The sequence below is a fragment of the Piliocolobus tephrosceles genome, chromosome 11, assembly GCF_002776525.5.
Source record: "Piliocolobus tephrosceles isolate RC106 chromosome 11, ASM277652v3, whole genome shotgun sequence".
In the NCBI taxonomy this organism is placed as follows: Eukaryota; Metazoa; Chordata; class Mammalia; order Primates; family Cercopithecidae; genus Piliocolobus; species Piliocolobus tephrosceles.
Window position 1 is genome coordinate 91557328 of NC_045444.1, and position 25323 is coordinate 91582650.

Sequence of the window (25323 nt, forward strand, 5' to 3'; positions counted from 1 at the left end):
CTTTCTACTTATGGCTAGCCAATTTTCCCAGCACCATTTATTAAATAGGGAATCCTTTCCCCATTTCTTGTTTTTGTCAGGTTTGTCAAAGATCAGATGGCTGTAGATGTGTGATATTATTTCTGAGGGCTCTGTTCTATTCCATTGGTCTATATCTCTGTTTTGGTACCAGTACCATGCTGTTTTAGTTACTGTAGCCTTGTAGTATAGTTTGAAGTCAGGTAGCTTAATGCCTCCAACTTTGTTCCTTTGGCTTCGGATTATCTTGGCAATGCGAGTTCTTTTTTGGTTCCATATGAACTTTAAAGCAGTTTTTTCCAATTCTGTGAAGAAAGTCATTAGTAGCTTAATGGAGATGGCATTGAATCTATAAATAACCTTGGGCAGTATGGCCATTTTCACAATATTGATTCTTCCTATTCATGAGCATGGTATGTTCTTCCATTTGTTTGTGTACTCTTTTACTTTGTTCAGCAGTGGTTTGTAATTCTCTTTGAAGAGGTCCTTCACTTCCCTTGTACGTTGGATTCCTAGGTATTTTATTCTCTTTGAAGGTATTGTGAATGGTAGTTCATTCACGATTTGGCTCTCTGTTTGTCTGTTACTGGTGTATAAGAATGCTTGTGATTTTTGCACATTGATTTTGTATCCTGAGACTTTGCTGAAGTTGCTTATCAGCTTAAGGAGATTTTGGGCTGAGACAATGGGGTTTTCTAACTATACAATCATGTCATCTGCAAACAGGGACAATTTGACTTCTTCTTTTCCTAACTGAATACCCTTGATTTCTTTCTCTTGCCTGATTGCCCTAGCCAGAACTTCCAACACTGTGTTGAATAGGAATGGTGAGAGAGGGCATCCCTGTCGTGTGCCAGTTTTCAAAGGGAAGGCTTCCAGTTTTTGCCTATTCAGTATGATATTGGCTGTGGGTTTGTCATAAATAGCTCTTATTATATTGAGATATGTTCCATCAATACCGAATTTATTGAGCGTTTTTAGCATGAAGGGCTGTTGAATTTTGTCAAAGGCCTTTTCTGCATCTGTTGAGATAATCATGTGGTTTTTGTCTTTGGTTCCGTTTATATGCTGGATTACGTTTATTGACTTGCATATGTTGAACCAGCCTTGCATCCCAGGGAGGAAGCCCACTTGATCATAGTGGATAAGCTTTTTGATGTGCTGCTGGATTCGGTTTGCCAGTATTTTATTGAGGATTTTTGCATCCATGTTCATCAGGGATATTGGTCTAAAATTCTCTTTTTTTTCTTTTATCTCCATCAGGCTTTGGTAACAGAATGATTTTGGCCTTGTAAAATGAGTTAGGGAGGATTCCCTCTTCTTCTATTGATTGGAATACTTTCAGAAGGAATGGTACCAACTCCTCCTTGTACCTCTGGTAGAATTTGGCTGTGAATCCGTCTGGTCCTGGACTTTTTTGGTTAGTAGGCTATTAATTATTGCCTCAATTTCAGAGCCTGCTATTGGTCTATTCAGGAATTCAACTTCTTCTTGATTTAGTCTTGGGAGAGTGTAAGTGTCCAGGAAATTATCCATTTCTTCTAGGTTTTCTAGTTTATTTGTGTAGAGGTGTTTATAGTATTCTCTGATGGTAGTTTGTATTTCTGTGGGGTCGGTGGTGATATCCACTTTATCATCTTTTATTGTGTCTATTTGATTCTTTTCTCTTTTCTTCTTTATTAGTCTTGCTAGCAGTCTATCAATTTTGTTGATCTTTTCAAAAAACCAGCTCCTGGATTCATTGATTTTTTTGGAGGGTTTTTTGTGTCTCTATCTCCTTCAGTTCTGCTCTGATCTTGGTTATTTCTTGCCTTCTGATAGCTTTTAAATGTGTTTGCTCTTGCTTCTCTAATTCTTTTAATTGTGATGTTAGGGTGTCAATTTTAGATCTTTCCTGCTTCCTCTTGTGGGCATTTAGTGCTATAAATTTCCCTCTACACACTGCTTGAAATGTGTCCCAGAGATTCTGGTATGTTGCATCTTTGTTCTCATTGGTTTCAAAGAACATCTTTATTTCTGCCTTCATTTTGTTATATACCCAGGAGTCATTCAGGAGCAGGTTGTTCAGTTTCCATGTAGTTGAGCGGTTTTGATTGAGTTTCTTAGTACTGAGTTCTAGTTTGATTGCACTGTGGTCTGAGAGACATTTTGTTATAATTTCTGTTCTTTTACATTTGCTGAGAAGTGCTTTACTTCTAACTGTGTGGTCAATTTTGGAATAAGTGTGATGTGGTGCTGAGAAGAATGTATATTCTGTTGATTTGGGGTGGAGAGTTCTGTTGATGTCTATTAGGTCTGCTTGGTGCAGAGTTGAATTCAATTCCTGGATATCCTTGTTACCTTTCTGTGTTGTTGATCTGTCTAATGTTGAAAGTGGGGTGTTAAAGTCTCCCATTATTATTTTATGGGAGTCTGAGTCTCTTTGTAAGTCTCTAAGGACTTGCTTTATGAATCTGGGTCCTCCTGTATTGGGTGCATATATATTTAAGATAGTTAGCTCTTCCTGTTGAATTGATCCCTTTACTATTATGTAATGGCCTTCTTTGTCTCTTTTGATCTTTGTTGGTTTAAAGTCTGTTTTATCAGAGACTAGGATTGCAACCCCTGCTGTTTTTTGTTTTCCATTTGCTTGGTAGATCTTCCTCCATCCCTTTATTTTGAGCCTATGTGTGTCTCTGCATGTGAGATTGGTCTCCTAAATACAGCAAACTGATGGGTCTTGACTCTTTATCCAACTTGCCAGCTGTGTCTTTTAGTTGGACCATTTAGTCCATTTACATTTAAGGTTAATATTGTTATGTGTGAACTTGATTCTGTCATTATATTAGCTGGTTATTTTGTTTGCTAGTTGATGCAGTTTCTTCGTAGCATCAATGGACTTTACATTTTGACATGTTTTTGCAACGACTTGTACCTGTTGTTCCTTTCCATGTTTAGTGCTTCCTTCAGGATCTCTTGTAGGGCAGGTATGGTGGTGACAAAATCTCTAAGCATTTGCTTGTCTGTAAAGGATTTTATTTCTCCTTCACTTATGAAACTTAATTTGGCTGGATATGAAATTCTGGGTTTAAAATTCTTTTCTTTAAGAATGTTGAATATTGGCCCCCACTCTCTTCTGGCTTGTAGAGTTTCTGCCGAGAGATCTGCTGTTAGTCTGATGGGCTTCCCTTTGTGGGTAACCCTACCTTTTTCTCTGGCTTCCCTTAACATTTTTTCCTTCCTTTCAACTTTGGTGAATCTGACAATTATGTGTCTTGGAGTTGCTCTTCTCGAGGAGTATCTTTGTGGCATTCTCTGTATTTCCTGAATTTGAATACTGACCTGCCTTACTAATTTGGGGAAGTTTTCCTGGATGATATCCTGCAGAGTGTTTTCCAACTTGGTTCCATTTTCCCCGTCACTTTCAGGCACACCAATCAGACATAGATTTGATCTTTTCACATAATCCCATATTTCTTGGAGGCTTTGTTCATTTCTTTTTATCTTTTTTCTCTATACTTCTCTTCTCACTTCATTTCATTCATTTGATCTTCATATGCTGATACTCTTTCTTCCAGTTGATCAAGTCGGTTACTGAAGTTTGTGCATTTGTCACGTAGTTCTCGTGTTATGGTTTTCATCTCTATCAGTTCTTTTAAGGACTTCTCTACATTGGTTATTCTAGTTAGCCATTCATCAAATCTTTTTCCAATGTTTTTAGTTTCTTTGCACTGGTTATATAGTTCCTACTTTAGCTATGAGAAGTTTGATCGACTGAAGCCTTCTTCTCTCAACTCGTCAAAGTCATTCTCCATCCAGCTTTGTTCCATTGCTGGCGATGAGCTGTGTTCCTTTGGAGGGGGAGATGCGCTCTGATTTTTTGAATTTCCCGCTTTTCTGCCCTGCTTTTTCCCCATCTTTGTGGTTTCATCTGCCTTTGGTCTTTGATGATGGGGTTTTGGTGTGGGTGTCCTTCTGTTTGTTATTTTTCTTTCTAACAGTCAGGACCCTCAGCTACAGGTCTGTTGGAGTTTGCTTGAGGTCCACTCCAGACCCTGTTTGCCTGGGTATCAGCAGCGGAAGCTGCAGAAGATAGAGTATTACTCAACAGCGAGTGTTGCTATCTGATTCTTGCTCTGGAAGCTTCATCTCTGGGGTGTACCCCACCGTGTGAGGTGTGAAGTGGTGGTCTGCACCTAGTGGGGGATGTCTCCCAGTTAAGCTACTCAGGGGTCAGGGACCCACTTGAGCAGGCAATCTGTCCATTCTCAGATCTCAGCCTCCATGCTGGCAGATCCATAGCTCTCTGCAAAGCTGTCAGAGACATTTACCTCTGCCAAGGTTTCTGCTGCTTTTTGTTTAGCTATGCCCTGTCCCCAGAGGTGGAGTCTACAGAGGCAGGCAGGCCTCCTTGAGCGGTGTTGGGCTCCACTCAATTCGAGCTTCCCCGTGGCTTTGTTTACCTACTTAAGCCTCAGCAATGGTGGGCGCCCCTCCCCCAGCCTCGCTGCCACCTTGCAGTTAGATCTCAGACTGCTGTGCTAGTGATGAGGGAGGCTCCATGGGTGTGGGACCCTCTGGGTCAGGTGTGGGATATAATCTCCTTTTGTGCCGTTTGCTAAGACCCTTGGTAAAGTGTGGGTGGAAGTTACCCGATTTTCCACGTGTTGTGTGTCTCAATTTCCTTTGGCTAGGAAAAGGAATTCCCTTCCCCCTGGCGCTTCCCAGGTGAGGCGATGCCTCTCCCTGCTTCAGCTCTCCCTGGTCGGGCTGCACCCGCGGACCAGCGCCAATGTCCGACACGCCCCAGTGAGATGAACCCGGTACCTCAGCTGAAAATGCAGAAGTCACCCATCTTCTGTGTAGCTCACACTGGGAGCTGGAGGCTGGAGCTGGTCCTGTTCGGCCATCTTGGGTGTGCCCATATTTTCCATTTTAAATCAACCTTCTAGCTTATTTTCTGGCTACTATAGTGTCCTCTAAAACATAAATGTGCACATTTCCTGTTCACCAGTCCCTGAATTCTACTCTAGAGTTTATCTAAACAAAGAGTATTAATAGCCTATTTTCATGTCTTTGTATAATCTCAGTTTATGAGATATGTAGTCATATAAATGTGTCCAGTCCTACTTGCTATGTTTCTCTTCCATGAAAACTGTATATAGAGAGATCTCTACAGAACAGGATTCCATCAAGTATTTCTAGCACTGCAGGTTGTTTTCTCTTTTAAAATAAATAAGAATATGTGAACTGGTCGATGGGGCATTATTTTTCAAATGTTCTCCTTTCCATCTTGAAACAAATAATGGATAACATTTTATAGAGAACATGATGAGACATGGGCTATGTAAAATTATATTACTTATCTTTATTAAACAGATCTTTCCGTAAGTGCTTATATATTACAGTAAACAAAATCGAAAGTCTTTTAGGCTTTTTTTCTGGGATAGTACTATTTTTGTGATAATAATTTAGAAGTTATCAAAAACAATTCTAGCTACAAAATTGCAACTATTGTATGTGATGGTAGAATAAAAATTTATTTTGAGATATTGAAAGGAGAATCTCATAAAATAGAAGTCAACTTTTAAAACTCCATTCTCACAAATTTTTTATGTATTTTTTTTAAAGATTGGCTACTTAAATATGTTTGACTTTCTTAAGTGAATGTAAAAACACATTATTAATGATTGCTAAAGGGTAGGTATCAGTATGATACATATAATTTATTAATCTTATAGAAGGGATTTTGAGTGGGAGTAAAGAAATATTTGTGAAATACAAAAAATGAGAATTCATAAAAGGTATTCTAAAAGTTCTTAAGCTGAAAACTTAAAGTCTATAACAGACTAAACACTTTCCAAACACCTCTATCTATTACATATGGATGCTATCTCTCAGCATGTGGATACTTGATACATTTATTAGGAAAGATTTGTGTTGTGCTTTCAGTGCAAAACTATAAAAATATGTTATAAAGGTAAGGGCAATAATTTTCAGTGACTAAGCAAAATTTGAATCTCTGTTTATAAAAGTCTTTAAAAGCAGTATTGTAAACCTAGAGTGCAAATGCTTTTGGTTTAGTCTTCCTCAAATACCTAAAAATGCACTATAAATTCTGTTATTATATAAAACTTATTGCTTTTTTGTCTATTGAAAGCCATTCAACTTTCTCTGTCAACCAAGCATTTTATATTCAGACCTTGTAATGCATACCTATATATAACAGTCCATATACACATATTTATATGAATGTTCATATCCTCACATATATAGAGATCAATCATTTAATACTGCATTATCACTCTAAGATTTGTTTTGTTTTTAACTTTTATTCCAAGCCTCTGACATAATCTGCTTGACTGAGCAAGTTTTACATACATCAGCAATATCTGGGTAAAACTCATTTGAAATTTATTACGAGATTTGAAATTTCATCATATTCCACAAATGCTGAAAACTGGTGTACTCTTTTTTGCATTTCTTAATGATAATAGGCTTGCAAAGAAAACACATTAAAAATCAACCTAATCCACTGATGAGAATATATTTAATGTATTTATTTTAGATTACTGATAATTTAGAGAATACTTCATGCAGAGTGAATTCATCATCCTGTTTGCTTAATGCTGTTCTCAACTTTCCAGCAAGAAGCCAAAATTTCACCATTTTCATGTTGGAGCAGAAAGCATTTGTAGCAGCTGTAGCTCTTAATTTGACATCTAGTTTCAGGTCATTTTCATGTAAATAGGAAACAATGGAGACCTGCTTACAATTTCCATAACGTGGATGTTTGCTTCAACTTTATTATTTTCTTCTGACAATTATATTTTCTCCTTGGGATTAAAGGAGCCAGTAATCATTCACAGTTATTATTTTTCATCTTTATGAAAACTTGGTAGTTCTACTCTTTATTACTCAAAAGCTCCCAGTGCCTTCCATAGTTCAGTCATACACACAATCTATTAATATTTCTAGCTCAGCCTTTCCTTAATCTGGGGTAGGTTAGGCAGGTCAGGTTTTCTATTTCTTTCTATAATACATTTTCTTCAGGCTTTGCAACCTCTTTTTCTACCTTTAAAAAAATATAGGAGGTGAAAATTTGGAATTGTTCTCTTGAATATAACTGATGCCTTATTGAAAAGCAAGTTTGAGTTTTGATTTATATTGCTTTGAACATGCCCATATGTATTACCAACTGTGGCTTCACAGCCATTATAACATGTAATTCTGTGCTTTCTCTAACAAATATTTTATTTAATTTTTCCTCTGTTCCAGAAGCCTACTTTATGCTGAAGCATCAATGTGCTTTCTTCTGTGTTTTGTATGATCTGTACAGTAATTTTCAAGTGTGTTTCAGTGGTGAAAATTTTAATTTTTGTGTACCTCTTTTAAAATATATTGACTTATGGAGATTAAGTTAAGTAGGAAGGTATTTTTGTAGGTAGTCATTTCCATATGTTCCTCTTCTAGGAGTAAAAATAAGAAATCAGATAGCCTTTTAAACATTTTGTTTTCTGGATCATCTGAACATACCAATAAATTATGTACTCTTTTGACTTAGTCTCTGCTGTTGAAGTTATATTAGTTGATATAATCTGAGTGGTGTGTGTGTGTGTGTGTGTGTGTGTGTGTGTGTGTGTGTGTGTGTTTTAGATGTGCCTCCTCTATTTTTTAGGAGACACTCATTTGTGCTCTTGTTTTTTTCTGTCCCAGTGATATGACAAGAACAGTGGAGATTTCTGGGGAAGGAGGCCCATTGGGAATACATGTAGTGCCCTTCTTTTCATCTCTGAGTGGAAGGTAAGATGTTTTTCTCATTCTAGAAGCTCATGCTAATGAAAACTCTGATTTGAGCTCCTTTTCCCAAATATTTTTCAGAAGGAGATTAAATGTGAATTCTATTATTCAAATGGATACCTCGAGACATACTTTTTTTGGCCACTTAAGTGTTGGAAACAACAGAAAATAATTGACTTTAGGATGTAATGGGGGAAAAAATCAACCACAGTTTCTCCATTTACAATTAATTATGAAATACTTCCTTAAAGTATCCTTGTCAGTGACACATAGTAAACAGATCCTTGGCAAAGATGTTAACATATTGTTAGACAAATGTTGCAACTGAGTTTTTTTAATATTCCAGAATATGCTTCAACAAGTGAGTATAATAATTCTAAATTGGTATATCCTGTTATTCCTCAAGTATGTAGCATTTAGAATAATAAATATTCTAACATTTTAAGTAGCTATATCTGACGCTGTGTATGTATGATGGCTTTACAGAAGCAATGTGTCATCATGCTGTATTTTCCTAAATATAATTTAGTCAATTAAAAATAATCTAGCACATCTTTTTGGAATTTTTAACACATTATGTTGCTAAATCCACACTGGTAAAAATGGTATTGTAGATTGTATCAACACTTCTTGAAATTTACATCTGTCTAACTGGATTTAAAGCCTGTTCTCTTGATGGAAATTAAAGTATGTACCTCAGAGTTCGTATTAGCCCTGTTAAAACAATTGTACTGAACTTGTTTTAAATATTATGTCACTTTGTAATAAAACAACCACATTTAGCACTAGATTGATATTGACAAGGGTTGTCAGAAACTTAAAATCAGGTTTTCACCAACATGACATGATTGCAGTTAATTCACTGAATTTATTTTCTTAAACACATCATTGAAAAGGGGAGATTCCTTATTTTAGTTTAGGATATCACAGATGAGACAAGTCAATTGATTTCCCAAGGTCACACAAAATCCAGCTCCCCTAACTTCTCACTTCATTGTTCTTTCAAGAAGTAAAATTTTCCCAAAGGTTATATAGTATTAATTTAGTGATTCTGAATATTTATTCAATTCAGTCTGCCCTATAGCAAAAGGAACAGATTTAGTCATGGTATTTGGGTTGGCATCACATTCAGCAGGTAGCCATCTGCTACCTGTAATTGCGAAGTCATCACCTTTTTTTTTTTTGCAAATAACATCTGATGCCAAGCTCTCACTGGAATGAATGTTCCCAAAAAGAAATGAACCAAAAAGCTAGCAGCTCTTATTGTCTCATTTCCTGTATGTGTTAATAAGTGTGTTTATAAATGTTATGGGTTATGGCATAGGACAAATTGAGGTTGTTTTTGATAGATAGGGTGAATATTTACTCGGTTGTCATGAGAAATTCTAATAACTTTTGGCAGAAGTATACTGACAGAGCTTTGTGAACTACCAGAGCTACTAAATGACCAGGCTCTTTAGTTTAATGAAGCTGAGATAGAGCACAAGATCTTCCCAATTTCCAAAAATGAGAAAATATACAGTGTGACAGTCACTATACTTCATTTTCAGTAGTTCAGAAAACAAGCTGATCCTATCCATCAGAAATCACATTCTCTCACTTCAAACGAGGGAAATACACTAAGCTTTATTGATTTCCTCCCTTCTCCTTTCTGGTTCTGATTCCTAGCACAAACCTTGTAGAATAGAAGAAAGAGTACTGGACGTGGTTTCAGAACAATTGGATTGGAATCCCAGTGTTCTTTTTTATAACCTTGAGCAAGTCCCCTAAACTTGCCTCTTTTGAGTACCTACTTTACATCAAAGTTATGGTGATTAAATAACGTTAAAAATGTGAAAGTTCCTTGTAAACCGCATAATGTATGAATGTGTAAATCATCAGTATGATGATTATTTTGGCTAAAACCAAAAAGCCTGATTCAGAAATGCAGTTTTATTATAAGTTCATGGTTAACTGTTCAGTAACTTGGTGAAATAGTTCTCTTATTTTTTTTTTTTTTTTTGCTATCCACCAGTATTATAGAAAGGAAATTTAATTAAAAAACATTAAAAATGCTATGGAAGTGGAGACATGAACCAATAAAAGTTAAGAAGTAATGAGTACAGGCTGAAACAGCATACTTAACTCAACCCATGTGTCTAGATGAAACTGCGTATAGAGCATGTCAGACAAGTGTCTGACTTCATAATGCCATATGGTTTCACTGTGTGAGCACAGGGGCTTTGTTAAGGTCATAGTGGTATACTTTGCTCTTAATTTCCTTCCATTTATTGGTTTGTGCCGTTATTTTAAATTGGAATTTACATTTAATTTTTTAGTAAGATTACTGTAATTGACTTTGCCTCCTATTTATTTTTTATTTTTTTTCTTTTAGAAAACTGTTGCCACACCTGTTGTTGAATAAGAAACCTAATCTAAGTTAGATCATCCTAAGTAAATTATGGTGGCTGCTCTGCTAGATAAAGCCTCAATGAATCCGTTAGATACCATCGCAGAGGGATGCTGAATGCTGCTTGTATTGAGGGCCATTGGCTTTCCCAGTAAAAACAAAACAAACATAAAAAAACACCAGAGTTCTTGCAACTAAAACACAACTTAATTTTATTCATATTTTAAAAATCTATATGTTTTTTGTGAATTAAAAACATAAATTAATTTGTTTCAGTACAGATAGCATAATAGGCCTCAGTTTCATAGGGAAGACAGCTAAACAGGAGAGAGAACAAGGGCTGAATGAAAGCTAATAAAGACTATGCAAAGAGATGTTCAAACAAAAATGCTAAGCTGGTGGAGTCACAGGCTGTGTGACATTGGGGAAAGAACAGGAAAGGGGCAAGGAGAAGATGTTGGTGCCTAAATGATGATTAGAAGAGCAAAAAGAATTGTTACCTCTCTAATTCTGTGAGGCTGTGAATTTCAACATCCTTTATCACTGCTCATTAATGCAAATTAACTGGTTAGTCTCGGCCTATAACTTCTCGACAACATTAATCTTTGAATTCTGTGAGTCTTGGTCCCAAATGAGACAGCTACCACAGCCCACCAGTTTAGGGCAAAGAGGATAATGAGGTATTGTTTTCTGAGCCTTCTCATAGTGGTCTGGATGAAATCAAACTGGAGGGAATCTATCCCTTCCATGGAGCAGAGAGGGCAGAAGTGGTTTGTTGCCAGGGACCAAACTAATAAAATCAGTCAGTTTTACATTTTACCGAAATTACCTCTGACACATGGGTTTTACAGTTGGACTTATTCTGTCAATAAATTTTTCATGGAAAGTTAGATTATTTAGATCAGTGAGGTTCACATAGCATACTCCAGCTGTAATATGCCAGCTAAATTGCAACCCAGTGGCCCGAAAGAATTAATTCATCTCCCAAAATGTGAAATTAAATCCTAGGGAGTAACATTACATGACTGATGATGTACTGAATTAAATTAAAGGAAGACTTGAATGCTTGTTAAAAAAATATCACTTACATAAACAAGTGTATAACCACATGTGAGCCTCCTAATGGATCAAGTTATTGTGAATCCACCCTAACAGAAATCCAAAATGTGGACTCTTAGGATGCTGTTTAATTTAGGGGGAAAAACCCACAATTTTGATCTACTATTTTAATGTGTCAAATAGTTCCATTTTTAATACTGTGTTTCAAGATTAAAGTAACACAGAATATGATTAATTTGCTAACCTACTAGAACTAGGAAATGAACCACAAGACCCCACCACATACTTGTGCCTATGACCCTGAGCCTTCCCTGCAATAGATGGCATGACTGCTTGCTGTTCTCTCTCCTGCAGCAGCATGCTATATTCATTTAACATTTTCGAAGTAGAGACCCAAATATCACTGCTATGCCTGTTGAGGTCTTGAGAAGATGGGAGCTCATTAAGGGGGCAGAGGCTCAACTCCATGGCCACTCCAAACAGAAAGACTGCTTTCTCTGATACTTGCATTATAGATTGCCCTTTTCTATGGCTGACCCTGTTATTTACACATAAAATGTGCTCATGTTTTATTTAGATTTGAAATTTAATGTGAAGGTATTTTGTAATAGCACACATGGTTTTTATACAAAAGAGAGTGACAAAGTAGAAAAACAAGAGGACTGATAAAGCATAGATCACAGTTTCTCCAAATCTAGCAGATTCCTCGTGCAGGACATATCTATCTTTCTTACTCTGGGACACAGCTAAGCCCTGTCATATCACAAAGAGAAGGGAAATCCCACAAATGAGAAATAATGAAAATACGTATAAGTTCCATTTCTTATGGTTTTTGGTTTAGTTCTGGTTTATGTATATAACAGAATTGTGTATGTATTTACACACACACACGCACACACAATTTTAATTCTTATGGCTATAGTTTTCTTCCTTCTTTCCTTCTCTTCCAACCCCCTCCTGATTCTAAGCTACAACCACAAAAATCTGGAAGCCCGTTGGTATCCTCTCTAATTTAGCCTCTTCTTGGTTGAAATTTCAGACAACTCTTCCCAAAGCCTGCCTTCATCATGTCGCTGCCCTGTGTGAAAGTGGGGCCTACTGGATGCCCCCCTCCAGGTCCATCAGATTAAGTTCATTGACTGTTCAAAGCCTTTGTGTGTGGCACTGGTCTCCCATCTAGTTAGCTCTCATGTTTTTGAAGACTCTAGACTTGTTAATGTCTTTAGTTTTTGGATTTCAGCTGTACCCCAAATGTATACTGAAGTTACCTGGTCCTAGCCCTACAGCTTTGTCTCTGACTCCTCCATCCTGAGCACACAGAAAACACCCAACACATACTTGATTTGGTAGCACCGACAAATGGGATCCAGCTTCCTTCTAAACCGAGTAATATGATCTGAGCTTAAATGTGTGTTTATTTCTTAAAATGCAAATTATTAGAATAGGTAGTAAGACTGCAAAACAATTACTGTGAATACCCTAATGCTCTCCCACTGCTAAACATCATGTTGCTATGTTGGCACTAACTCAGACTTACTTATTGTAGTCGGGTTTGATGCCCTTCTCCAAACCACAAGTCTTTGGTGTCAACTCCACTAGACTGGCCTTTCAGTAAGTTTACTGCAAGCATGAGAAATGAAGTTGCAGATTGATGTTAGTATTTATGCATATTTATCTAGAAGGGCTTTTTGTCCTGTAGTGAGTTTTGGCTTTTTTGGATTAGGGATTAAAATAACAAACAGTTGCCTGAATATGAAGTATAATTTCTTTTGTAAATAGAAATTAGTATTTCTGAATAGTTGCAAGTGGAGAAATAATTAGCATTTATTATTCAGTAACTATATTTCAATCTAAATTTTGCATTTAGGATTCTAGGACTCTTCATCCGAGGCATAGAAGAAAACAGCAGGTCCAAGCGGGAGGGACTATTTCACGAAAATGAATGTATTGTAAAAATCAACAGTGTGGATCTCGTAGACAAAACGTTTGCTCAGTAAGCATTTTTTCATTGTTTTATTTACTCTATTGATCCCTAGCATGGTTATAATCATTACTGAACTCATTATGATCAAAATAGTAGGTAGAATTTCTAGTCACTTCCCTTTGAACGATCCAGGACATCCATTTTCAAATGCTTCTAATGTTTTAGCCTACTCAAAGGTGGCCCACACATGTCTCTGGCAGGTCTGAGAATGCTAAACTACAAAATATCACAAGCCTTCCTGCCTGGCTGTCTTTACTGGGGCGTCGTTGAACGGGTTTGTTTTTCTTGCGCTATGGGTCAGTTAAACTGGTATTTAATGGCTCTTTTCACAGACGGTTAGTTCCGCTTATTAATTAACTTACTTTGTGTCAGCAGTCTTCCTTAAGCTAAAAAATCTGTGAGAGATGTCTGAGGACTCACTGAATCATAGAAACAAACAGAAAAAAATAAAATTAAAATACCATGTCTTGGCCAGGTGCAGTGACTCATGCCTATAATCCCAGCACTTTGGGGGGTCAAGGCGGGTGGATCATGAGGTCAGGAGATCAAGACCAGTCTGGCCAACATGATAAAACCCCATCTCTACTAAACATGCAAAAAAAAAAAAATTAGGCAGGCTTGATGGTACGCACCTGTAATCTCAGCTACTCGGGAGGCTGGGGCAGGATAATCACTTGAACCTGGGAGAGGGAGGCTGCAGTGAGCTGAGATTGTGCCTTTGCACTCCACCCTAGGTGACAGGGAAAGACTCCATCTTCAAAATGAATAAATAAATAAAAAATACTGTCTCCCTCAAGAAATCATCTCTCTGCATGTGAAAATGTTAAGGGAATAGCTTCCTGTACCCAGGAATTAGAGTGTATAGTAATCTGATGCATATTTTTTTTAATGTATGTTGGCATTGCAGTGGGATTCTGGACCAAAGGACTAAGTACTAATAATCCTTGGGAATCATCACCACCCTCTTGTTTCTGACCAAAACAGCTCCTAATACATCTTCTCTCTGGGCATTAGTTGTCAATATTGTATGTGTGCACATGGACAAAGATGAGTGGTTGTGGGTAGAGGACAAGTGGGTACTGGCTGCTAAGTATGAAAAGAAATGAAACCTTGGAAGAATCGATTGTGTTAAAATAATGAATGATAGGCAAAACTATAATTATTATTAGTAATAATCTTTTAATATACTACTGTGCTTTTTCACAAGGACTTGATAATTATGCAAAGCAGTCATTACTTTATTTTATAGAGGTGTAAAGTGAGGCTCATAAAAATTTTGTATAGAGTTAGTATGGAGTAGAAACTGATTCCTATGCTAGCAAAAATAACAGGGGAACTGACCACAGGAGTTAGATGGCCTGTGTGAAATCTTCCTTCTCCCCTAACAATTTGCAGAATTAAGCACTTCAGAAAGGGGGGTGCGGGATAGGTTTTGAGGAATCAGATTGCAGTTGGGGTTATGATTAGTTATTATGTGCTATGGCTGCTAGGAACAGAGACCTGAAATAAGAGTAGCTGAAACAAGATTAATTTTTCCTAACAACAGCAAGCGTGGAAGAGGGCACTCACACTCCATAGTGACTGCGGCAGCTGCACGGCCATCAGCAGGTCAGGCAGCTTCCGTTTTCTGCTTTCAGCTTGCCATGTGGCTACTATTGTTCAGTGGAAAATGGGCACAGCATGGCTGCTGAGTCGCCTCAGTCACTTCTGAGTTTCAAGAAATAAGGAAGAGAAACAGGAGAAAATAACAGTTTTTGTCTCTCTACTGAACCAGCCTCTTCTAAAGAGCTTTCCTTTAACACCTTCATTTATATCTTCTGGGCAAGAAAGACTGGGAAAAGTAGTCATTTGAAGTGGGCACAGGGCATCTAGAGGCATGAGAAAGAAGGGGAGAAGATGTTATAAGAAGTCTGAGGAAGAACACAAAGCGCTAGGTCATAAAAGTGGAAAACACAGTTGCTCTATGTGAGACTAACAGGAAGGGTGCGTGTTGGATTGAGATTCCACTGAGACATTTAGGCACAGGCAAGCCACCTGCCAAAATGTCTCCATGAGCAAACATGGGTGTCAAACTTGAACTTGTGTAACACAACCCATGTTAGAAAAGATCTGTACTTTAGAAGGATGTCCTAAAAGAAACCTAACTAATGATCGAGTCCAAAATATCAAATTATTTTGTTTTTTATATTCACTGTGGTAATCACTTCTGGTTAGATTTTCATCTTTAGAAATGTGTAAAAGCTGTGGGTCATTGGACAAATTATTTCATCTCTCTGAGCCTCAACTTCCATGTCTGTGAAATGAAAGCTAGTTCTACTTACCTAACATGCTTGTTAAGTTAGAGAAGGATACATGGTAATAATGCATGTATAACTCGGTGCAGGGGCACCGAGTGGGCAAGTAGTAAGTGGTAACTAGTATGTAGTTGGCAAAGTCATTCTGTTAGGAATATTGATCGTGTCTCCTATGATTAGCCATTGTGCTGCTCTTGGTTGCCATCCTGCTGGGGTATTTTAGAAGATGCTGCACCTCAAAGCAGGGTCATCATACATTTATCAACTCTCTTTGCAGGGCTCAGGATGTCTTCCGCCAGGCAATGAAATCCCCAAGCGTGCTCCTCCACGTGCTTCCTCCGCAAAACCGCGAACAGTATGAAAAATCAGTCATTGGACCTCTTAACATTTTTGGTAACAATGATGGCGTTTTGAAAACCAAAGCGCCGCCTCCTGTCCATGGAAAATCGGGACTAAAGACAGCAAATCTCACAGGAGCCGAAAGTCCTGAAACAGATGCATCAACTTCCCTGCAACAAAACAAGAGTCCCCGAGTACCAAGGCTAGGAGGAAAACCATCCTCTCCCTCACTCTCCCCTCTCATGGGATTTGGCAGCAAGAAAAATGCAAAGAAAATTAAGATTGACCTGAAGAAAGGTAATTATTAAATTATGCCTAATAGCATTCTATTATTGTAACATGTAAAATTGGTTAAGAGAAATGCATTAAGGCTAATTTAGTTAATTCTCCCTTCATTTAATTGTATCAAAGAATAGATTTCAGTGTATACTTAGGTAACTTAAATTTCTTGAAATTATACTTTTTTATTCTTTTCTTCAGAGCTTATAGATTATTTTAAAGAAGAAAATAATAAAGACATTTTGGGGAGTGGAAAGAATCATTGCAAACCTGATATCAACAGAGCAATATTGTATTACAACTTAACACTAAATAGAAACGAAAATTCAGTTGTCCCTTTTCTGAGCACGATTAGTGATTCTTGAAGCATCCTTTAGGCCATGTCCAAAAAGCGTATTGTTTTTCTAAGACAGTCTTATAACAACCAATTTTACTCCTCAGAAAGCAAGTAGGTAATGTTTACCAATTTCTCTGATTCAACATCGCAAACATTTATTTAAAACATACCTAATTTCAAAAGCATGTACAATCTTTTCTTGATTCATCTTTTTCAACTTTTCTATCCATTTCAAGCGCAGATCAGTGAGAAGAGATCATGTGTGTACATGCATATTTATGCAGTATTATACACACATACATAAGCATTCATGCGCTTCTGTGCTTTTGTTCATTTTGTAACCTCTGCTTCATATTCCCTTCCCCCATTGCAACCTTCTGAAATTCTGTGTTTTTCAAGACAATTCAAAAGAAACCAAGATCTTATAGATTCTTGTCTGAAATAATAGAGAATTTATGGTCACAAGGTAGTTTTAGAAAAACTATAAAGGTCTTTCAGAAACAAATAATGTATCTTTAATTAGGATATGAAAACGATTCTGGAAAGATTCTCTGATCAAAACTTCATTCACCTATAAGAATTCTATTCTGGGAATAAAATGCATTGACTAGTACATATAAAAATACTTCAGTGTACTTATCAATCGTTTTTTTTATTTAAATGCCTCAGTTGTATTTTTTGTTCAAATGATCCAGCTATGTGTAAGACACAGATTTGGGTGCTTTGGGTATAGAAAAATGAATCAGACACAGAATCACCTTAAAAATGTATTACAAAGCCTTGAATGCAAAAAATGAAAGGTACGATGTCACATCTGTACTTTAGCAAGATTAATCTGACAGCAAAAAGATACACTGAAGACAAGGCCAAACAACAAAGGATAAGTAAAGGGTGCATTGCATCTGTCTAAAGGTAGAAACATAATAGGCATGCCTTAATAAATGACTGGTTGTAGGAAGGAAAAAAGAGAAGAATTACAGTGATTGCTGAGGTTTTTCAGCCAGATCAAGTTGCATAATGGAGATGTCATTGCTAGAAATTAGAATTTTAAGTAGATGAGGATATTTGAAAAGGTCAGAATCTGGATTGGAGAGGGAGGTACATAGTGAAGTCTGAAATGTGCATGATGACTTCTAGGAAGCTGACATCAGAAAGAGACATTAGAGCCATAGAGATGTAGGTCTGTTTCACTGGAAGATATATTTGGATGCAGGAGCTGGCCAAGGCAGGGAGTCTAGGGGACAAATTGGTCCAGGACAGATCCTTGGGGAATATCTATGGCTTCATGGGAGGATAATGGGTAAGATTTAGAGAGAATGACGGATTTGATGTGATCAAAGATAGGAAAATAATCAGAAAATAAAGACATGAAAACCAAAGAGAGAGTCAATTTCAAGAAAATGGTGGGAATCATCAAAGCTAGACCAACGGAGATGCTCATGGGTAGCTCACTGGTGATGGAAGCTGGAAGAAGCAGTAAGATGGAAGTAAGGATCCTTCAGGGTAGAGAAATCTGAGCGTACCTTTAGACTGAGTAAAAAATACATGAGAAGGGAGAAATTGGAGATGCAAGAGAACGGGACAGGAGCAACAAGATGCTTACTGACCAGACAGTGGGATGCAGCAGTACAGGGAATTGAGCCACAAGTAGAGGCCTCAGCCACAGGTTGTCCAGCTCATTTAAGAGGCTAACAGAACTTAAGTCAAATGGCCTTTTGCTTCTCAGAAAGTATGAAGTCAGGTTATGGTTTATTGAGAAATCAATCTCCTGGGCATCTGGATAACATATGCATTTCTTCTAGAACCTGAATAAGCCAAAGTGTTACACATCTGGATTGGGCCCTAAGTTCGCTTTGATACCGTCGTGGCCTGTCAGGAACTATAATCTGCATTTGAAACCCAAATAAATGAAGCATATTTAAAATGTCCCAGAATGTAAATATTTTACTGATTCTATATTAGTCTAAATTAGGTAGATCTTACTGTAAAATTGAATATAATATTACTCAGACGACTATACATTTTCCTGTTCTTATACACTAGGCCCTGAAGGACTTGGTTTCACTGTGGTTACCAGAGACTCTTCCATACATGGTCCTGGTCCCATTTTTGTAAAAAACATTTTACCAAAGGGAGCAGCAATAAAAGATGGCCGCCTACAGTCAGGGGACAGAATTTTGGAGGTAAGAATTGGAATTAATAGTTGTATGAAAATATTTCTTGGCATTTAAATAATGCCATTTAATTGCATTGAAATATATGTAAATATATTAATATTTTTATTTTGAGCCCAATATATATTACAAATTATTACTTATAGACAAGATAAGAACTTTAAGTATAGAACTGGTTAATGAGGAGTCTAACTTTGTGAATCCCCAGTAAGGTCAGTGATATGGGGCCAAATGATAATGAAAACCATTTCTGATCTTACCTCTCTTACTTCTACCTCTTAGGTCCCTGTGAAATTTGGATTGAATCTAAGAATTCAACATGTATTCATTTAGGGCTGAAAAGTTAAAAAGTCTTTATAATAGTCTTTTCAGACTTGGCCAGGACAAGCCAGAGTATCTCAGGTCATTCTATGCTTTGTCCGTATCTCTGTCATCTGTGCTAGGATAGCAATGAAAACAGTTGTAAGGGATTTTGCAGAGAGATATATTTGGGATACCAAAAGCAAGAGGGTGGCTGTTTGTTTTCATTTATTTTTGTCTGAGGACATTATTGTCTTGATAATTATATATTGTCCATTTACCTTTGAAGCAATCATCTTCATGAGAAGCAACACTTTAGCTTTTCATGTTGTTTTAGATCATGAAAGAAGATGCACCAAATGACTAAGGTAGCTCCAAATTAGAATTTCCAGTAATCTATGATAATCTGGTGACTATAATTTTCTAAATACATTTAAAAACTGCAGGATTCTATTGCTGGATTCGTATTTGCAGAGAAATTTGCCTTGTGATCATGGTTCACTCTGCTTGTTGAATTAGGCAGAAAATGGCACTAAGTAAGCCTTTGAAATCTGCCTTTTACCTTAAGCAGAATCATTTTCTGGTATCTATCAGTCCAGTTTCCCCACATAAAAATCTGATGTCTTAGGAAAAACTGCTGATATTAATTACTGATTCTGAGTTCATCCAGCATCATAATGATGATGCATTATGGAAAACATTGTTGGTCTTTGCCCATGTATTTAGTTTTCATCTTTTCAGAGCTTCCTCAAGTATGGGAGCCCATTTGCTTCTTATTTTCAAAACTATCTAGTGTAGAAGGAGATAACAAGTACTGTGATTGTGGCTGCTTATATGATTTTATTCATTAGGTAAATGGGAGAGATGTCACCGGAAGAACCCAGGAAGAGCTTGTGGCCATGCTCAGGAGCACCAAGCAGGGGGAGACAGCATCACTGGTCATTGCCCGCCAAGAAGGACATTTTCTGCCCCGAGAGTTGGTAATGTTCAGATCTCAGTCTCACTGAATTTTTAATGCCAAGCTTAATACACTCAATGAACTCATTATAGCTGAGAAACGAGTTCTAAGTCACAGGCTTCATTCATAACCAAAGTTGAATCACACTCAGGGTATTTTACCCCATTTGGGGTATCACACTTATAGGACATTGACACAGCCAGTGGGTATATGTAAGCAGTGCTTCCAGGGCACAGATTCAAACACCTTTAGCAATAAGCAACGATTCAACAGTATGCCACTAATTCAATAATTATATATATTGAATGTGTGCTGTGTGCTAAGCCCTAGGCAAAACACAGTCAGCAAAATAATTCGTGGACCTGCTTTAATGAAGTTTACAGTCTAATAGGAAATAAAAAGATAGCCAGGTATTCAAAATGGCGATGAAGATTATGAAGGGAAGATGCAGAGTGCCATGATAACATAAAACAAGGGTATTTAACCTATTCTTGAGGGCTGGGATTGACATCTTGAGAAAGATGAGTTCAAAAGCCTTATTAAAAATGTATACCCTTAGACCTAGTAACTAGACTTCAAGTAATCTGTCCTAAACTGATGATCAAAGATGTGGAAAAAATTCATGTACATTGATTTTTTCCCCTAAAGTCCTATCTATTGCAGTGATATATTGGGTCCTGTATAACCATAAGGCATTGGTTAGATAAATAACTAGATAGCTTGCCAGTGAAATATAGAAGTACTTAAAATGGTCTGTAAAAAATTGATGATAGCATGAGAAATGTTCATAATCTAATACTTTATTTAAAAGTAGGGTATAAAATTATGTGTGCAGTATCATCAAATTACATTTTAAAACTTGTTAACAACTAGAAGAAGATACATGTGGGATATCAGTTATGAGAGGTTTTCATTTTTTTACAATAAATACATATAATTTATTTTATTGAAATTGTGCTTTTAAGACGGCTATAGAAAATTCAAAAGGGGGCCAGGTGCAGTGGCTCACACCTGTAATCCCAGCACTTTGGGAGGCCGAGGCAGGTGGATCACCTGAGATCAGGAGTTCGAAACCTGACCGATATGGTGAAACCCCCTCTCTACTAAAAAATACAAAAAGTAGCCGGGCATGGTGGCATGTGCCTGTAGTCCCAGCTACTTAGGAGGCTGAGACAGGAGAATCACTTGAACCTGGGAAGCGGAGGTTGCAGTGAGCCAAGATTGCACCAGTGTACTCCAGCCTGGGCAACAGAACAAGACTCTGTCTCAAAAAAAAAAAAAAAAAAAAAGAAAATTCAAAAGGGATTTTATAGCTAATAACAAATAGAAACAAATGTGATAAAAGGACTCATATTTATTCCTTGTTATTTCCTTTGAATCTGTGTAACAATTGACAAAGGCACATGTAGGTTCCCAGAGTTAGGTTATCAGAACAGTAAGGATTAGTTGACAGAACTGATGACATTTCACTTGAAGAAGAGAAATATTAGGAGACATGACAATTATTATCAGATATGTAAAGAGTTATTGTATGGATTGGAAGGTAGACCTATTCTGTTTCTTCAGACAGTCTGTACCCATTAATCAACATATGCATTAATTCAACCACTTGCCAAGCATCTGCTGTGTACAAAGTTGGAGGTTCTGCGGATACAAAAATAGTTAAGACTCACTCCCTGCCCTCATTGAGCTTGTTCCAAAACAAACGGTTGGAAAAGGATAATGTTATGAGAACTTTAATGGACCTGTCCAAGAAGGAAATGGGTTAGATAGAGTATTTAAACAGAGCTTGCCTCACCAACTGTCCAAGATGCTGTAGAAAAAGTTTCCTGATTGAGGTTAAATAAGAGTATACAAGCTCTAAGTTGTCTCTCTGATCCTGCTGTTCTGTTACATATATTTATATTTATGTTTGAGTCTACAACCTTGTCAAATCACCTGTCTTATATGTTAATGCTCCTTAATACCTGCCAAAAGGATCACTTACCTCCAAGTTTCCCTGGCATGGAATTTTCTTTCTTCCTTTCCTTCTCTTTCCCATCATCTTACCCATTTTTTCCCTTTCCTTATTGTATACTCTGAGCAGATCCATAATAAAATAGGGAAAATAAGAAAAAAACAGTCATCAGAGTCATGCAGATACAGTCCCCAATTCCATTCCTCTACTTGACTCCTCCATACCCAACCGTTTGAAAGGTAGAATCCTGAATGTCTGTCTCATCTCCTAATACTTACTAGAGAAATGATGCAGAAACTTGGAGTCTGGATTTTTTTTTTTTTCTAAAATACAGATAGATTTTTCTTTCAATCTGTTATTTATCCAAAGACCTCGGTCTTTCTCTACAAGGGTCAAAGTGAAAAGAAACAATAAAAAAGGGGGCAGTGTGTGTATGCACAGCAAGAAGCCCTTTCATTTCTTGTCTGATATTTAGGTTGCTAGAAATAAAAACTCTCCAAAATCCTCAGTGGAACTATGTGCTTATTTCTGAGATAGTAGAGCAAAGAAAGAAGTTTTGACTATGTATTCCATTGAACTGTAGTCCTGGAAGAAGTAAAACCCTGCATAAAAACAGAAATGTTTCAGCCAGCCCCTTAGCATGCAGAAGAACCCAACAACAGAACTCCAACTGGGAACTTAAACCCTTGAGCCTGCAGTTTCTGTCTAGTAGTTCCTTATACCCTTCTCCCATGTGACCTCTAGAATTTTTAACCCCACAGTTAATACCTTCTTCCTAGAAGCTTTGCCCCTCCCCCAGGTAAGGGATGCTGATTTATTCCAGTTTAAAACTCTGAATTCATTCCCCATCAAAGACAATTACACCTTACGTTAGCAACTGGAATAACATTTAACATGGTCTCTGGAGTTCAAATCCCAGAATTCAACTTCTGTATCTACCACTTACTAGCTGTGTGATGTAGATCAGTTCGGAACATAACTCAGAGGCTGTTTCCTCATCTGTAATTGTGAGAATTGTTGTGAAGATTAAATGAGATAATACAGACAAAGCTCGTAGCATAGTTTCTGACTAATTGTAAGTTCTTAAAATATGTTAGCTATATATTTTTTTCTAATAAAAGACCACTTCTGTAGTAGTGTAAATGGAATTCTATACTCTAGATATATTGCGGGGTAGATAGATTTGTGGAGGCTTGCCTGGAACTAACGACTATTTTTGAACAATGATTGTTTTATTTTTTATTATTTTATAATGTATTCTGGGATCCAAAATACTGAATTACAAGCATTTTTATAACCAATCAAATTGATAAGGGAGGCAGCTGTATGTATTATTTCACTCTCATTTAATGGAATTTAGTGAAATTTGATTTCTGTCCCAGAATGACATAGGCAAAGTCCACCAGGGAATGTATTAAGTTAACTGTGCAACTGTGAGATTATGAGTGCAAGCATATTATTTCTTCTCATTGTTTCTAGTTCCATACTAAATTTGAAGAGTATATGCTTAGTATTCATTCCTTTAGAACTTTCTAGCAAATATCTAGACTCTCAAATATAGTTGACAGTCAACTATCCAAATAATGTGGAATTTTCTTTGTCACGATAGCAAAGCAAGGGCCTTTGAGGTTTATAAGCACCCAAGTCGTGTGGACCCACAGTCTTCGTATTGAAGAAATAAGGAAAGGCACTCTTTTTCCAGCCCAAATCCCTGCCTCGAATGCCAAGAGGCAAGAACCTTGCAAGAAGTTTAAAGAGAGTTGATGTTTGGCACGTGCTGGGCTATTTCAGTGGGAATTACTTCATAGTGTGGCATGCACTGGCCTGTTTGAAAGGGCAAAATAAAGAAGTGTGTTATGTGATACATCTTTGTGTTTTCCTTTCAAAAACTTGAAGGTGATATCACTTTGGTCTCTTCTTCCTTATCATGATTGATGTACACACTTGACTTTCCATTGAAAATCTGGCAGGATGAAGGAAGGACAGCACTTCCTACTTTTGTCTTGTTCTATCTCCTTTGAGGAAAACAAACTGTGTTTATTGTTTTCCTGTTCTAAGAAACTGTCCTCTTTTGTTAAGCGTTGCTGTTCTGCGAGCTCTGTACCTTCTTAACAGCACTGCACTGCCTAGTTTCTGACACTTCAATCTTCCTTACTTCCTTGTTCTCGTGAGCTTCTTGTAAAGTCTTAAAACTTAAGCTAAGGGAGCATGTGGTCAGCAGTTATACAGGAAGTCCCAATATAGAATCGTCTCTTGGATGTGACTCTGTCATTCCAAAGACCATGGTATCCATTTCCTGGTCATTTTGTCTGACCTGCCACCTAAAAGAACTGTGCTGAACTCCTACATTCTAGTTTGTGTCTTTCTTCCTGAGCGATTGATTAACATCACAGGTTTAACAACACATTCAGCCAACCTGCTTTCCATCTGGGGCAGACCGGGTGGAAAATCAAGTAAGAAGAATTTATATAATAACATTACAACTATTTAGCTGTTTCTAGCATCTTTACCAAAAGAATGGTGTTTCAAAGATAATCTTTCCAGAATCCCATTCTGAAAGATCCTTTGGTGTCCTCACCCCCTGACTGGGTGAGAGTTTACTAAAGAGGTGTTCACATAAGTGACATTTTTGCAGAAGGTGCTTTGAGATTAGTTTTGGTCATAGATTTAGAATCTGAAGGCTAAACTGCTCTGTCTGTGTCTACACTTGAAATGAAAACTCTGCTAGTTAATCAGTTGGTGGTTTGTTTGGTCAGTTCTGTAAGAGATGTGATCTACAAGTTCTTTTCTATCTCTGATACCTGAAGTTCTTTCTTATGCTAAATGTCAGATAAAACCATATTTCCACTTAAGAAAGCTCCTGAAAAACTGAAGTTTTTCTGTTAATTTCATGGCTTCATTTCTTTAAGAGCTAGAGAGAGAAGGAGAAAGTTATTCTGTATGTATGTGTGTATACTTGTGCATGTATGTGCATGCCTTCTTTTTTATTGGGTAGAAAGGAAGAGTCTGTCCTTTCTTTGTTAACTTCTTTAACATTTCATTTTCTGACCTGCTGTCTTATTTCTAAATCATCCTGAAAATCACGGCAACCCCTGGTGGGTAAAATGAGCTAAAAAAATTTCAAATGTATTTATAATTTCTACCTGCCAAGTTTGCCTGCTATTTGATGCTGGCCTCTGCAAGTGAGATTAACTACACTTCAAGCAAGCAAGTTTCTCCTGCCTGGTATGATTGAAAACCAAAAGTTAGCCGTGTTTGTCATGCTGCTTTGACCTTCACTTAGGAATATTGCTTTCACTGAGAAAAAGTGATGCACACGCATGTGGAGCCCTCCTTAACAGTTGCTGAGCTTAGTGTAGTCCAACACTGTTGTAGCTACCTGTCCCTGCGACTACCTTAGCATGCGAGATGTAGTCCAACTTCTTCAGGGTTTACTCTTTCTTATTATTAAGTAAA

General features: G+C 37.2%; 1 protein-coding gene across 4 annotated transcripts in view; it reads left to right on the forward strand.

The window, feature by feature from the left end:
* Positions 1 to 25323, forward strand: part of PARD3B (par-3 family cell polarity regulator beta) — a 1041361-nt gene that overhangs the window by 525700 nt on the left and 490338 nt on the right. For all 4 annotated transcript variants that reach the window (XM_026454609.1, XM_026454611.1, XM_026454610.1 and 1 more), the window contains exons 6-10: positions 7714 to 7800; positions 13113 to 13238; positions 15801 to 16159; positions 18522 to 18661; positions 19804 to 19932. In XM_026454609.1, coding sequence (XP_026310394.1) covers positions 7714 to 7800; positions 13113 to 13238; positions 15801 to 16159; positions 18522 to 18661; positions 19804 to 19932 — 841 coding nt within the window. The remainder of the gene's footprint in view (positions 1 to 7713; positions 7801 to 13112; positions 13239 to 15800; positions 16160 to 18521; positions 18662 to 19803; positions 19933 to 25323) is intronic.